The sequence below is a fragment of the Centroberyx gerrardi genome, chromosome 9, assembly GCF_048128805.1.
Source record: "Centroberyx gerrardi isolate f3 chromosome 9, fCenGer3.hap1.cur.20231027, whole genome shotgun sequence".
Taxonomy (NCBI): Eukaryota; Metazoa; Chordata; class Actinopteri; order Beryciformes; family Berycidae; genus Centroberyx; species Centroberyx gerrardi.
This window is the reverse complement of record NC_136005.1, coordinates 30,702,033-30,718,312: the sequence shown is the minus strand read 5'-3', so window position 1 is coordinate 30,718,312 and position 16,280 is coordinate 30,702,033. Positions and strand designations below refer to the sequence as shown.

Here is a 16,280-nt window from a genome sequence, read left to right as displayed (position 1 = left end):
GACAAAACTTTACAGTATTGCAAACTGCTATGCCCTGCACACAGAAAAAGCAAAAGCCACAAGTGTTTTTCATTTATACTATCGAAGCACCAACTATCGCGTAGTTGGTGCTTCGTGTGCTTATTCAAATGATGGTTTGTGTGTACTGTATTGACGCAAAAACACAATTTTTTAAAAGAGTTTGAAGAGTTTTGCAAGAATTGTTTGCTTTTGCAAGAGATGTATAATGTTTTGCTGGTTTGGTGTAAGGTTTTGTGGTTAGTGTGTAGAGTTTTGCAAAAATAGCCTATAGTTTCAAAGATAGTGCCTAAGCAATCAGAAAAAACTGTAAAGGCAGCACTCAAATGGTGTAGAACTAAAACTGAGAGTGGGAATCTGAGGTAAGCAGTAGCTCATTTACCACCTTTATGAATGCAGTCTCAGTGCTGTGAAATGACCTGAAGCCAGACTGAAACAGTTCAAATAGACCATTGATGGAGATACGTGGTCAATTGGGTAGCTACTATTCTTTCCAGGACTTTAGAAAGAGTGCAGTGACTTTCCAGCCGCTTCACTAACTTTTAAGCTACTCCCATATTAATCGCCTCTTTGTCTTGCATATAAAATATAACACCTCTTCCTCTGGGTATATACAGTATAACACCTCTTTCTCTGGACAGGTAAAGTTTACCACCACTTGCTCTGGGTATATAGAGCATATTGGGGGTTTGGTGCGAATGGGAAGTCAGTGACATTTTGGCTGAAAATTAGTATTATATATCATTAGAAAGCTCTTATTGAGCTCTATCTGATGGTCAAAATAATAATAATAATAATAATCTTTATTTGTATAGCGCTTTTCAAAACAAAGTTACAAAGTGCTTTACAAAACATGATAAAAGAGTACAACATACTCAGGAGTCCAACATTGTCATAAATAAGATAAAAATAAATAAAACATGAAGCATAGACACCAAATAAAACAAAGTTTATAATAAAAGCAATAAAATAAAAGTGATAAAAATGAATGAAAACAGACAGAAATACTATAAATACTATGAAAAAGCCTTCCTGTAAAAGTGGGTTTTAAGAAGCGATTTAAAAGAATGCACTGAATTTGCTAGCCTAAGATCCTCAGGGAGGGAGTTCCACAGCTGCGGGGCTCTAACAGCAAATGCCCGATCTCCTTTTGTGACAAGGCGGGCTTTTGGAACATTCAGGAGGGTCAAACCTGAGGAACGCAGGCAGCGGCTAGGCTCATATGGAGCTAATAAATCTAAAATGTAAGTAGGAGCAAGGCCATGTAGGGCTTTAAACGTAATCAGTAAAATCTTAAAATCACATCTATACCTAACAGGTAACCTGTGAAGAGAGGCGAGGATGGGTGTGATATGGTCTTGTGTCTTGGAACTTGTTAAAAATCTGGCTGCTGCATTTTGTACAAGCTGGAGACGGGAGATGGCCTTTAGGCTGAGCCCTGAATACAGGGAATTACAATAATCCAGTCGTGATGAAATGAATGCATGGATGACAAGGTCCGTTTGAGACAGGAAAGTTCTAATTTTTGCAATGTTTCTAAGTTGGAGAAAGCATGATTGAACTACCTTAGTGATTTGTTTGTCAAAGCAGAGCTCAGAGTCAAAGATTACTCCCAAATTGCGGGCGGACTGTTTAACATTGGAGGATAGGATCCCTAGGTTCTTTTGCCAGTCACAAATCGAGTTAGGAGAGCCAAATAGAATGACCTCAGATTTGGACTCATTAAGTCAGAGGAAGTTTTGTGACATCCAGCACTTGATATCCGAGAGACAAGCCATAACATGTGAGAGGTTATCAGTTGCACCGCTTTTAAGCGGGACATATAGCTGGGTGTCGTCCGCATAGCAGTGGAAATTAATATTATAATTGCGGAGAATCTGCCCCAAGGGAAGCATATAAATAGAAAATAATAAAGGACCAAGAATTGAACCTTGGGGAACACCACATGAGAGCATAAAAGAGCATATTTGTAATCACAAACAAAATTAAAATACAGGGGAAAATCAAAAAGACTCTAGATTAAATCTGTTGCTAAAAGGGCGAAAGTGTAAAGGTTAAAGTATCAATTTTCTGAATTTTAATCTCTGTAAAAGTATGAATGGTTCCTATGCTATGTGTGTAATAAAAAAAAAGGTACAATCATTTAAAGTTTGATTTTTGGTCTGCTATAATGTAATTGCTTTACATTCGATGGTGGTCACAGTACACTCACCTCATCAGAAACACTCATAACAGTTTTTTTATTTTTCTTGTGTTTTTGGTGTGTGTACTGCATATTTTGTTGCAGTGTGTATACTGTGCTGTCTTCCTTTCTCTTTTATTGTTTAAATTAGATATCCAGAGGCGAAACAAACAGCACAACACAAAAACAATGCTGGGAATGTTTTATTAACAGAAATATGCATCAGGTTTACACAACCAAACCAATACATATTCCAAACAGTTGTCATACATCCTGAGAACAAGCAACCACACACTGAAGAAATCATACAGGTGAAACATGACAAGGTGACAAACACACATCAGTGTCTGCCACTCATCCTCAAGAGGCTTTATACTTGGGGCAGGCACTACTTCATTTATTTTAATTTGGTGAAATGTCCAATTAAGAATTGTTAAAACAAAAGGGCAAAATGTTTCATAATGTATATTGTTTAGAATGTCTATGTCAGGTACTGCTTACACTTACATTCCTTTATATAATTTCAAATTCTTGTTAATTGAATAAAATCATTATTTTTGTATCCAATAGAAGTGCTAAGCTCAGTCATATCTGTGCTGGCGTCATGTTGACTTTTTACATTTTTAAAGCACAAATTAATGTGTATATCCAAATTTAAGGTTCTCAATTCATAGAAATTTAGATCTTGTTGAGTGTGGTGCAGATGGTTTTTCATAAAAAGGCGTTTACATTTGCTGAATCCATACCAAGATGATCTCTTTTCATAATAAATATTTTGAACAGCATACTGTATGTACTCATTTGTTTGCCATAAACCGGTCCTTGTCTTGTCACATGTAAGTGCTTGATCATAATCGTTGAGGGCACAGTCACGGTTTTGGCCATGATACATGGGTATTATTTTGAGGCAATTTTTTCAACATTTCACTGATTTTCAAGCATTTATTTCTCATGCCACACTATGTTATCACATTAATATTCATTTGTCATTTGGTAAAATGCCGCCCATGTATCATGGCCGTTAGCAGCGTTGGCAGCTTTGTTCCTTCTTACTATTTGTTCATCTATTTAGTTATCAGACTGGCCTCCTTCTAGAGGGACTGGGATCATGTAGGAGGAAGAGGAGGGTGAAGAAAATGGAAATGACTTGCATCTGTTGTGAGGTTCTACAGAGTGGAGGCTGTGAAGACAAACCATGACAGATTACATCCAAGTTTTAAAAAACAACATTTAATTTTGAGACACCCATGAATTAATCTTGGAATTTTGATGCAGAACAATGAAGCTTTTTTACAGGAAAGATGATGTATGAGAAGTTTAAAGTGCAAGCAATGTCTCATTGTGGCCAGCAGAGGGAGACATGGATCTAAAGTTAGAGGGGGCTGTTGTAAGCTGTTGGTATGACAACAACTACATGGTCAACAACAGTCAATTGCTACAATTGTCATACACTGCTACACTGCCAGCTTCCATTACTGATCAGATACAACTGCTGCAATATCTGTACTTACCATGTGCTAGTCCACACTTCTCTTTCCTCTGTAAATCACTGCAGGAAAACAGAGTTGAGGTGATATAAGAAAAGCCTACATCTGTTATCGGTTTTATGAATTTAAAAGTTCACTGAACATTCTGTGATTTCAACTGCATGCAACCGTATATTTACACAAGTTCAAAGTTCAAAATGCCAATATACTCACCCATGCCAACATTGCTCCCTGAGCAAGAGACTGAAAAAAAACAGAAACAAAAGAATACCAAGTTAAGCAATTCATTATGCAGTATGTTTTTCACTAGCCATACATTGTGTTTCTATTCTGTATTTCCTTGTCATTGACAGTGTTAAAATCCACTTTATGGTTTGCTCTCCCTGGTGTTTGTTTCATTCCCAATTACAATTACCAAATAGAATTCTTTCACAGATGGACATAAAATGAAGTGAAAATATCCAAGTTGTCGCATACAGTACCGACATTATGAAATATTATGAAAAATCTGTTGACGCATGAAAACAGCCTGTAACCACAGGTAGGCCGGATAGCTATGGAATGAATCCCAGACCCTCAGAATAAACTTTCTTCTACTTGAGGAGAACTGCTGCAGTACCTGAGTACAGCCTCTCGGGGCAGAACTGGACCTTGTCGCCCCCTCGCGTGAGTGGAGCCACCACCACATGGTAGACATCCCCGCACTGGATGTTGGCCACGTCACAGCTGTTTTCCCCGGGCGGCGGGGTGCAGGTGTAGTTGGCGCTGCTGCCCACCACGTCTGCTGTGTAGTCGTGGCTGCTGCCAGAGGAGCGCCAGTACACCCGCAAGGAGTTGTTGGCCATCCGGTACAGCTTGACGCCCGATGGACAGCAGGCACCTGTAAGGGAGAGAGGCACGGATGGGAAAAGATGTACGTCTCAAAGTATATCTTGAGTGTTTCTGCCCAGCTAAGAAGTTAAAGTCACAATGAAACCGCATTTTGAGAGCATCTTGGTTCCTTAATATGATGCATTTCCTGTTGAAATAGGATTGAGGCGGGATCATTCAAACGTGTAAACCAATGGGATACCAGTTAGGGAGAGAAAGGCTGGGAAGGGCAGAGGGGCAGGATTGTTCAAATATCTGTGATGTGTAGCGATACCAGGGAGACATGTGCAGAAAGCCCACAACCTTTCTGTTGCTTTCTTGAATCAACACCAAATGGCCTATCACAACAAGTGGCCATAAAGGTGTCGAATGGACACAGTCCATGGCTCAAGGAGTTGAGTCTATGCCAGCCAGAGATGTCTCCACAGGACAGCTCAGGAAATTAACGACAGGATACCAACCCGGCGAAGAGGTTTGAAACGCCACCACACATTCCACAATTAACGACCTTTATCTTTCAGCCATCAGGAGGAGAAGGACTCAAGAACTCAGGAATACTAATGAACTATACAATCACACATCCATACTTCTCACACATCTGAATATAGGGAATCACCCTCCTTTCTTCATTTGGAGTACCAGACTGTTCTGGTTAATCAGAAGGGACAGTCACCATTGGGTGAGAACGGGAATACACACTGTCAATACGAAGGAACCAATGACTGCTGTTGACACTATCCAGAGTCTCATCACTACCCCCTCTCTAAATCAGGACAGTCATAAATCTCTTCCCTTTTCACATTCCTTTAAAACCTACTTTCAACTATATTTTCTCAATGTCTTTAATGAAACTATTTTGTAGTTGAAGTATACTAGATGTGTTAACTATAGGCCCATATATATGTTGAAGATGTTCAATAGCTAAAGTTACATGCATAGACCATGATGTGTTAAATGATTGAATTGTTTCAGATATTCATCCAGAGACACTCTCCTATTTTCATGGTCCTACACTGCCACCTTGTGGTCATTTATAGCGACGACATGTCAGTATAAAATGTCAGTGCGTCCAAATGTCTTAAATGATTAAATTGTTTTTCTCATATTGATCACGCAGTTAGAGACACAAGTCACATATACGAGTTAACTTGATGAAGACTTTATAGCCACAGATTGTACCAGGAAGGTTTATTTGATGTCCTTATATTGATGTGCTAGCTATATAAGTTTGAATGTAAGTTGACAGGTTTTTATTATTTCGATCAATTGACAACAGTAATTGGTGGAGATGTAAAATACCGACATATTATTTTAAAAGGAATCTTTATTAAGATCACTTAGTAATAGATCCCAAAATAAAATAGACTAGAGGAATGATTCCTCTTGCATTCCTTTCCCCCCTCCCTCTCGGTTCGGGGTGAAATCTTCTCAAACAAAGAAATTAATTAGTAAACAGAAAAAGAGCGCGAAGCGTGATTTGCATGGCAAACCACGCCTGAGAATTCAAAGAGCTATAAAATGTTCTTATCTGGGTTTTCAGACAGTTCAACATTCCGCCCTCGCCAAGAAACCTGCTGAAGCCAAGACCAACAATTTAGCTACAATTCGACCTTAGCTGAAACTTAGAGTTTGAACCTGGAGTTAGAGATGTCTTCTCCAGATGAACTTAAGAATCGCGTACAAGAAGTTTGAACCTCGCGTCTAATAGTTAAGAAGTTATCAACGCTCGGCCAAGCGAAGATCATTTTCGAAGCTATTTAGGAACGAAATCATTTAGTTTTTATAACAGTTAGAAGAGCTAGAAACGTCAACTCTTCCAAGACCAGCAGTCAAACACTGGTTCAACATCGCCAGTGTTCCACATCCAGAGAGGCCTGTTGTCTACAGCTGTGAAAAGCCGGTAGCGCTGCTTGCCTCGACGTGACGATAATACATCAGAGACCAGCTGTTCCAGCGTCTGCCGTTGCCAGGTAACCGGCCACGCCGAGCCCGTCTCTCCGAGCTCAGCGGGACCAGACAACCCGACCGGCAGGACTTCCCAACTGAACAAAGTAGGCTCTGATTATCCACGTCTTTACTGCTGAGAGTTGATGCAAAAGTTTAGATTCAAATTACTTAAATAGATCAGGAAAAGTTAGGCTTTTATAGTCTAGTTGCCCCGTAGCTTTCCGCCTCGTTTCTCTGGTTGATTGATCCATACATACCTCCATTTACTGCTGCCAATTCTTATTCCCATATTTCATTATCATTTCCCTTTCATTCTCAATTAGTTTCATTGCATTTCATGTCTATTTTTAGTCTATAGTTTCCGTGCTTCATTCTGGTGATCAATATACGTGCCTTATATCGCTTATCTCATTGAATTTGTTATGCTTGTATAGTTAAATAAATATTCCCATTTATTACAGAGAAGTTGTTATGTGTTTCCTTACTTGCAGAGTAAAGTAATCCCTGTATTGAAAAGATTTCACGATCTTTAGACTGATGACTGATTAGTATAAGTAAAGGTCCTTCATCTACGAAGGTGGTGCCCCTTACGAGTGTAAATTGATATCTTTATCAAAGTTTCATATTTTCATACCTTTACTAAATTCTAGATTTGATAATTTCGACTCTACACGCTACAGATGTTTCATTGGTTCAAATTTTGATGTCGCCTCCTGGTACACGATGATGTCACCACTAAAGATGTTTTTCAGAAAGTAAAAGTAATGAGATTTTGATATAAATATACAAGATTTTCGGGGGGTTTTTTTGGGCATAAATTGACAAATGGTATGATATGATAATATGGTATGATAATTTGAATGAGCTAAATTTTATTTCAGTGTGACTTTAAAATTTGGAATATTTAACCCCAAAAACTTCTTACATAGGATATATACTGTATATACAAATGTTTATCTGTTCCATCCATGGATAGTCAGTCTTTGAGCTATTAATGCTTAAAGCAGCATCACTCACTGGATGAGAAGCCCTGATAGCTGCAGTTGGACTTGTGCCCGCTGCGGCTGAACGCCTCCATGCTGACGGTGTAGTTGGTGCCGCAGGTGATGCATCCCATGAGGCAGTGGGAGTCCTGGGTGTGGCAGCGGGCGTGGCCGCGTGGTGACGTCAGGGAGGTGACGAATGACTCCGCCCCTCTGGCGTGAGACCACGTGACGTTGGTCATTGCCTGAGTCACCTGATCCACCGTCAGGCTCAGCGGGCAACAGGGCGCTGTAGAGGAAGACGATGGATGGATGGATGGATGGATATGGCACCAAACAAGACAGTAGCATATGACTTTTCTACTCTATAAATCAGACCCAGATAAAAACACACAGTATCTGGATATGGGTTCAATAAATTCACATAAAAAATACCAGCAAGATAAGACCTTGCATGTGTTTTTGTGTTCAAAACATATTTAATATGTCTGCCGACTGCTCACCTGTTTCCAGGGAAACGGAGAAGCTGGGTAAGCTGTTGCCGAACATGCCGGCTGCTATGGCGCTGACCTCGTAGGCGGAGCCACAGGGAAGGTCGGTGATGTCACAGCTGTTTTGGTCGGTGGTGCAGGTGCGCGTGCTGCCCTCTCCCGCCACGCTCACAGTGTAGGAGGCGTTGGTGTTGTCTGCTGTCCAGCTCACAGTGATGCAGGTGGCGTTTTTCTGACTCACCGTCAGATCCGTTGGCATGCAGGGAGCTGGTAGGGAGGAAAGAGTCAGAAGATGTCTTTCACTGAATATGTCCCTACCTCCGAGCATCCTATCTTGGATGTTTACTCTTTGAATATTTGCCAATTTAGGTGAGGAACCACAGGTGAAAATGATGATTTTGGTTGTACTGGTCAATTATGAGATATTCTAATATTTACTTCTAAATTTGCTTTTATGACTACTGTAGTTTCATAAAATATACAAAACAATCATACAAAACAACTACAAAAAGTAAATTTATACATTTTCATGCCAGCTGCATCAAGTAGGCTACACAAGAAGAAATTAGTAAAAAAAAAAAAAACCACAAAACTTGTAGATTTGACATGCTGCTTCTTAACAAACATTTTCGTTTTGATATCTTTTGTCATTTCTATTTTATGAGGTATTTTACATTAAAAAAACCTTGCAAAAAATCTGAGATTTTTGCCATATGCATAGTTTTTTCTAAATAATTCAACAAAAAAGCAAAACTTTTACAAATCCCTCTGTAAATCAGCAGCTACTTCATCAAAATGAAACAAGAAATACTTTATCCACTGAGAGGAAAAAGTATCATAACTCGTATGCAAATGTGTGCATTTTTACGGAAATATTAGCTCATTTGAATATGCTAATAATAAAATAAATAAAAGCACTAATACAAAAAGTGTTTGTATTTTTGTCCATATTCAACATATCAAATTTCAATCCGACAGAATGATCCTATTCACCTGTTCACCTGTTTTCTTTTCATCATCTTCATATGAATGGAAGATTCTAGGATTTAGATCCCAATGTGGTGCATTGCATCCTCAGTCCTCAGTGTGTGTGTGTGTGTGTGTGTGTGCGTGCGCGTGCGTTATCCACCTGTGTAGTTTTTATGAGCGGGGCAGGCGCGGTTGCAGCCTCTGATGTCATTGCAGGGCGTCACCACCACGCTGTACCTGCTGTCACAGCTGAGGTCAGAGAGGACGCACACCGGAGCCGTGTCGTTGCACAGGATGATCCTCGAATCGTCGGTGGCCCGGGTCTCGTACAGCTCCGCCCCGCGCCCCCCCGCCCACGTGATCTCCAGCGTGTCGATGCTCACCAGGGAGATGGACACGTTCACCGGGCAGCAGGGCACTGGGGGACACGGGGTGTAAACGCACACAATGAGGGGTGAATAGGTTTTCTCATAGATATGATAGAGAGGCAGGCTTACAGGCTGATTACACTGGAACATAATAGGGATGGGACGATACGCTTATCTTATCGATACGCGATATGTGGTTCACATTTCGATACAACCATGATACGATGTAATAAATAAAAGTTCAGTGACAGCAAAGTCTGACTGTGCAGAATTATGTTTATTTCTGAGCCACAAATCTTTCTAGCGATGGCATTGGCTTGCTAGAATGTAAACAACAATTTAAAAATGTCATTACAAAGTGCAAATAATATAATTTGGATGGAGAGCTTGAGAAACTGTGATGGTCAAGCCGTCTCATTTGTAATTAGTACAGCAGAATAAAATGGAGCAATATATATTGAATTTCGATATATCGTCCCATCCCTAGAACATAATGATCGTAATGCTCCTACAACTCATAATGACAGAACCCACATTGCAACATGTCTGGCTGTGACTTACAGGTGGTGTAGTTGAGGACCGGCCCCGGGGGGCTGGAGCCGGCCTGGTTGAAGGCGAACACAGACATCAGGTAGGTGTAGCCGCACTGGCAGTGGTAGTTGCAGCTGCTGCCGGTGGTGTTGCATGTCTCCTCGCTGCCGTCGTCTCTCTTAATGAAGGCCATGTACTTGTCGGCGTGGGGCACGGCGTTCCACGTCAGGGTGCAGTTCTCTACGTCTGACTCCGCCACGGCCAACGACTCCGGTGGGCAGGGGACTGAAAATACCAGACAGCAGGTCACAATGATGCAATTTGATTAGACAGCAGGCTGTTGCTCACAAATGTGCACAGATACACCATTACTTAAAAAGTAACTAAACCCCACCTAAATCTGTGGTGAAGCCTGACACCTAATGGTGAAAAGTAAGGTACCTAACTGGCCTTCTCCTATTGGCTGGTCTTTGTGTCAGGTGATGTCACCACCTGTTGTACTCTATAGAGGGTGACATCACAGGGCACAGAGACCAGCCAATAGCAGATGACCAGTTCAGTGCCCTACTTTTCACCATTAGGTGTCAGGCTTCACCACAGATTTAGGTGGGGTTTAGTTACTCTTTAAATTTCTTCTTCTACTACTTCTTTTATGGCTATCCTGCCTTTTTTAAATGAAGATGATGATAAGCTACTCTTTATCTTTATCCACAAATACACCAGTGGATACGTTCTCAAAGGTCACTGTGTGTTACAGCACAAAAGGGTGAGTGTCTGTGCATGTGCCAGGCATTTCATCATTTACAGTCATAACACCGTGGTGTCTAATTCTCTGTTAGTGTTTGCGCTTAACCAAAACAGTCTGCAGACTATGCTGGACTTGAACTATTCCTGATTTAACACAGACAGCCTGATGTTATTGGTCTGATCTGATCTGACCCAAGACTCCGTGACTCACAGGTGGTGAACACCACAGGGCTGGACGGGTAGCCGGGCCCGGCCTCGTTTGTGGCGGTGACCTGGATGGTGTGGGTCTCTCCGCAGCCCACCGGAGACAAGGTGCAAGGGCTGGAGGTAGAGTTACACCGCAGGTTCTGGTCACTGGTCACCAGGTACTGCAGCACTCCGTGGACGTCCTGACCGAGGTCCCAGGACACAGACAGTCCTGCCACCTCGTTATCCAGCACCACAGACACATTGACAGAAGCTGGTGTGGGAGGGCCTGTGGGAAAGACATAAGGGCAGAAATTCATGGAAGTAAATTCAGTTATGATGATATGGTTCTTAAAGGGGGAAAAAGCATAAATTAATTCATCTGACTCATCTAATTAATCTAATGTATCTGTGTCATTTGACACACACATTACTTTGGCTTACACATAATGATACCCAGAGGTGGAAAGTAATGAAGTACATTTACTCAAGTACTGTACTATTTTTTTTTTTCTTTCATTTCTGTTATTTTGTGAGACTTTCTACTATAAATATTGTGCTTTTTCCTCCACTGCATGTATCTGACAGCTGTAGTTACCAGTTACTTTGCAGAATAAGGTTTTACATGCAAAACATATGATAAACTCCTAAAATAACAATGTTGCATTGTTAGAGTTCAAACTAGCCAACACTTTTACTTAAGTACACTTTTGAATGAAGAACCTTTACTTTTAATTAAGTATTTTTCCATTATGGTGTTGCTACTCTTATTTAAGTAAAGGATTTGAAGACTTTTTGCACTACTGATGATACCATACAAACTGTAAGCCTAATTATAGGTTTTCTATATCTTTTCATGTATGTTCAAGCTCACATACCGTATAATTATAAAGACGAATGGACATGGGACATATGTGCAAGTCTATATCAGCTATTGTTTTTCTGTCTCTCCTTATATGTGATCTAACACACACAACACTTATAAAGGCGTAAAAACACATAGACAGAAGTGTCCTCGTCCCTCCTTACGTGTCGTCTGGTTGATGTACGGGCTGGCCTCTCCCTCCCGGCCCTCCGCGTCCCAGGCGTAGCCGTTGATGATGTAGAGCGAGCCGGCATCGAGGTCCGGGAGGGTCAGGCTGGTGCCCGTGGTGTTCAGCATGTCCTTGCCAGAGGAGCCGAGCTTGTGGAAGGCCACGGAGTAGCGGACGGCGTTGTCCACGGGGGCCCAGGACACAACGATGCTGTCGTTGCTGGGAGACGAGGCGGTGAGCTGAATAGGAGGCAACACTGTGGGGGGGGGGGAGCAAATTTGATGTAACATAAGAGGTGTTTAAATACTGTATATCTATAAATTGTTATGTATGTTCCACAAATTTGCTATTTTATTCAAAGTGCCACACAGTAGTTTCATTGTTTCATTATGATTTCAGCATCTTTACATTGGCTACCTGTTGTTTTCAGAATTGGTTTTAATATTTTACTGATTCCTTTTAAGTCATAGATGGGTGTAGAACCAATACACATCACTGAGCTTTTAACCCCATATAAGACGGAGCAGAGGCTCCTATTGGCTGTTTCAAAGTCTAGATTAAAAGAAAGAGGTTCCTATTGGCTGTTCCAAAATCTAGATTAAAAGAAAGAGGTTCCTATTGGCTGTTCCAAAGTCTAGATTAACAACAAGAGGTTCCTATTGGCTGTTCCAAAATCTAGATTAACAACAAGAGGTTCCTATTGGCTGTTCCAAAGTATAGATTAACAACAAGAGGTTCCTATTGGCTGTTCCAAAATATAGGTAGATTAACAACAAGAGGTTCCTATTGGCTGTTCCAAAATATAGGTAGATTAACAACTAGAGGTTCCTATTGGCTGTTCCAAAATATAGGTAGATTAACAACAAGCGGTTCCTATTGGCTGTTCCAAAATCTAGATTATCAACAAGAGGTTCCTATTGGCTGTTCCAAAGTATAGATTAACAACAAGAGGTTCCTATTGGCTGTTCCAAAATATACGTAGATTAACAACAAGAGGTTCCTATTGGCTGTTCCAAAATATACGTAGATTAACAACAAGAGGTTCCTATTGGCTGTTCCAAAATCTAGATTATCAACAAGAGGTTCCTATTGGCTGTTCCAAAATATATGTAGATTAACAACAAGAGGTTCCTATTGGCTGTTCCAAAATCTAGATTATCAACAAGAGGTTCCTATTGGCTGTTCCAAAATAAACGTAGATTAACAAGAAGAGGTTCCTATTGGCTGTTCCAAAATCTAGATTAAAAGCAAGTGGTGTTCTTACTTTTGCCATTAGGGCTCATTGACTGTGAAACAAGCTGCTTGGCTAAATCTGTATCATCCTTTGAATCACTTCTTAAAATTCACTTTTCTAGACTAGCTTTTATGTAAGGATTTGTATTAATTGTCTTTGACTTGGGTTTTATGGTTTACTTTTATGTTCTTGCCTTTTTTACACCTTTGTAAAGTTCTTTGTAACTGTTTTGAACAGTGCTAGACAAAATAAAGATGATAAAATGGTCCAAACAATGAGGAAGTAATGAATGAATATCTCTCTAGCGATGAATAACAGCATAACAGTAAACAAAAAAATTGTGAAACTGCTTGTGTATCAGATTTTCCCTGTGGGGTGGGGGGGTGGGAGGGGCAGTTATGTTGTCAGGATGAGGTGGCCTCTTTGTGTTTTCTATAGAGGGGTCAGGTAGAGTTACCGCTGATACCGGAGAGGCCCCTGGGGGGCTCGGAGTGCACATCTTAGGTGGACAAACCTGGATTTGCACAGGCACAGAAACCGGGTTTCACCTAAGAAGTGTGTGTTTACCTTCACTTATCTGCAGTGGCTCCCCCATGGGACAATAAGGGAGATCGAGTGACTTCTGCAGGGGATAGGGAGCAATGAGAAAGGTGCTCAGTATTCCCCAGTGAATGAGTGACTCATTTCTATATAAAGACCAGCCCTCCGGCGTTTTTTTGTGTTTTTTTCCAGTGAATTCATTTTGATTTTACCCCATCTGTGAATGCCTCTTCATCAGGATCTCTTTTACCCTATAGTCAGACCAAAAGTGAAAATCTAGCCTCCTGCATTCATACCTTAATAACATGAGGATGTGTACCTGTCTTTGCCGCCACAGGAACGGATGGCTGGCTGCGGCCTGCGTCGCTAGCAGCTATGATGTTGATGGAGTAGTCGGTGTAAGGCGTGAGGGACTCGATCAGAGCAGGGGAGGAGGGCACCGTCTTCTCGGCGAAGAAGCCGTCGGCGTTCTGGATGCGGATGATGTAGTTGGTGGCCCCGGTCGTCTGGCCGAACTCCACGATCAGGGTCCTGCTATCCCTCGGCTTCACCCTCTCAATTTGACCCATCAGCTCGGGGGCTGAAACGTGAAAAGAAGAAGAAAAAGGTTGTTACTGCAGAAATCAGACTGCAATGACATCCACAGAGTTACGGGGAAACAGCATTTTCTCTCCTGTCCATCTCCACATCACTCATTGAATATTACTACAGAAAATGCCCCATTCAAGATACTTGCCTGACAACTGAAGAGATTTTACCTTGTATACCAAAATGCTTCTTAAGGAGCATGAGTGTAAAAACATGAGCAGAGTTGTTGAACAGAATTGTATTTCATCCTCAAGCAATAGCATTGCCAGGCGTCCCTCGGTGATTCTCAACCTTTTTCATATCAAGGACCCTTATTTAGTTCACATTAGGGCCATGGACCCCCATTTGATGAGATTTTGTCTCTTGGACCCAAAGCTGAGATTTTTTTTTTTTTTAGATATGATTTTGTCCAGAATTCCATGACTATCTGTATTGTAGGTAGAGAGATAACGGTGAAACTCTGACCAAAATAATTGTGTTAAATAATGGTGAAGTTTAACACTTCATCAATTTGCTGGGGACCCCCTGGAACCCCCTCAAGGACCCCTGGTGGTCCCCGGACCCCACTTTGAGAACCACTACTCTGAGTAACATTTAGGTGTTTAAAGTTACATTTTAATGGTAATTATATGAGATTTGCTATAGGTTTTGACAGACTTCCCTCTACGTTCCCCTCTAATCAAAACCAATCCATTTGCAACATCAAAACATAAAGTTAACAATAGTTTAATAGTTTAATAGTTGAAATGGACCATTTTTTCTGCATTTTAAACATCAAAGTATTTCTGAGCTATAACTAAAAATACCTACTAGGTAATATGAGCTGGCAGACATGTCTGTAACTCACCTGTCGTCGCCTCAGTAATTGCATTGCTTAGTACTAGGTCATTGTCCAGAGCTTCAACCTTAAAGATGTACTGGGTGTTCGGGGAGAGGGAGTTGACGGAGCCCAACACGGTGTTGGGGCCAAAGACGGCGAAAGCAGTCAGGGTGTTCGGTGTGGATTTTGGGGAGACGGTGATCTTGTATGAGCTGGCCGCGCTGAACCTGGTCCATCTGAGGGTCATGGTCCTGGATGTTGCTGAAAACACGGATACTGTGATATCTGATGAGAGAGATGAAAGAGGCGGTGAGGAGGACAGAAAGACTTTTTTCATCTACAAATGAAGATTTGTTCATGACAATGTCAACCACACAGAAAGATATGATCATCAAGGTGTTGTGCAATTTCATCCTCATATTTGGCAGTGATACAAACAGCTACAGTAGTATTTATGCAAAAGGAGAGCATACCTGATTGAGCTGCAGTCTGAAAATGTAAATGAATTGGAAAAATAGTTAAACAAATGTCATTTAAAATTATATCATCATAGTATTAAGCTATATATCTCTTGCATCTCAACTGTTAATGTGATGTTAATTACATATAGTCTAAGGATAAGGATTTTCATCAGTGAAATTCTTGTGCCTGTATTTGCAGCAGGCCTATTTATCATAACAAATTGCATTGCATTACTGTACCTGTGAGCCTATGCCCATCAGGGCAAACATCATCAGCCACTTCATGGTGCCCATTCTCCACGCCTGTGTCTTGAAATTATCCTCTTGCTGTTTCTCACTCTTGGCAGCTTCTGTTAGATTTTAAAAAAATGCTTTGCTCCAACTTTTTTTTTTTTTACCTTTCCTTCCACAGATTTGGGGTCTGTGCTGGTTGAAATACCTGCACCTGGCCCCACCCACTGGAGGCAAATGTCCAATCATAGCCAGGCAGAGAGATGCACCTTGATGCATGTGCAGGGTAACAGGGGGAGTAGATAATAGCTTTCTAGCTATCGGCTAGATATTGCATATTCAGGGTGGTGATCAAGGCAACACAAAATGCAGGAGATGTTGGGATTGTGTGTGTTGGGTGGAGGGTGTGTGTCTGTGTGTGTGTGTGTGTGTGTGTGTGTGTGTGTGTGTGTAGAGGGGGGGGGGGCGGGGTCTACCTGGAAACAGAATGGAACTGTAAACATAGGTTGCCATGTAACGTGAAGCTGTAACAGGTTGGCTATGACCTTCATATCAAAACATATATCATAACCGATTGTAGCCAAATCAACAAA

General features: G+C 41.2%; 1 protein-coding gene across 1 annotated transcript; it reads right to left on the bottom strand.

Annotated features, from left to right (window-relative positions):
- Nucleotides 1-3,717: 3,717 nt before the first annotated feature.
- On the bottom strand, nucleotides 3,718-15,741 carry LOC139915400 (fibronectin type III domain-containing protein 7-like). The gene is made up of 12 exons (XM_071904026.1): nucleotides 15,697-15,741; nucleotides 15,023-15,296; nucleotides 13,907-14,167; nucleotides 11,809-12,069; nucleotides 10,805-11,068; nucleotides 9,877-10,131; nucleotides 9,108-9,365; nucleotides 7,991-8,245; nucleotides 7,522-7,776; nucleotides 4,307-4,567; nucleotides 3,901-3,930; nucleotides 3,718-3,749 (listed from the first exon to the last, which is right to left on the bottom strand). The coding sequence occupies exons 1-12, from the start codon at nucleotides 15,739-15,741 to the stop codon at nucleotides 3,718-3,720; spliced, it is 2,451 nt and encodes an 816-aa protein (XP_071760127.1).
- Nucleotides 15,742-16,280: the final 539 nt, after the last annotated feature.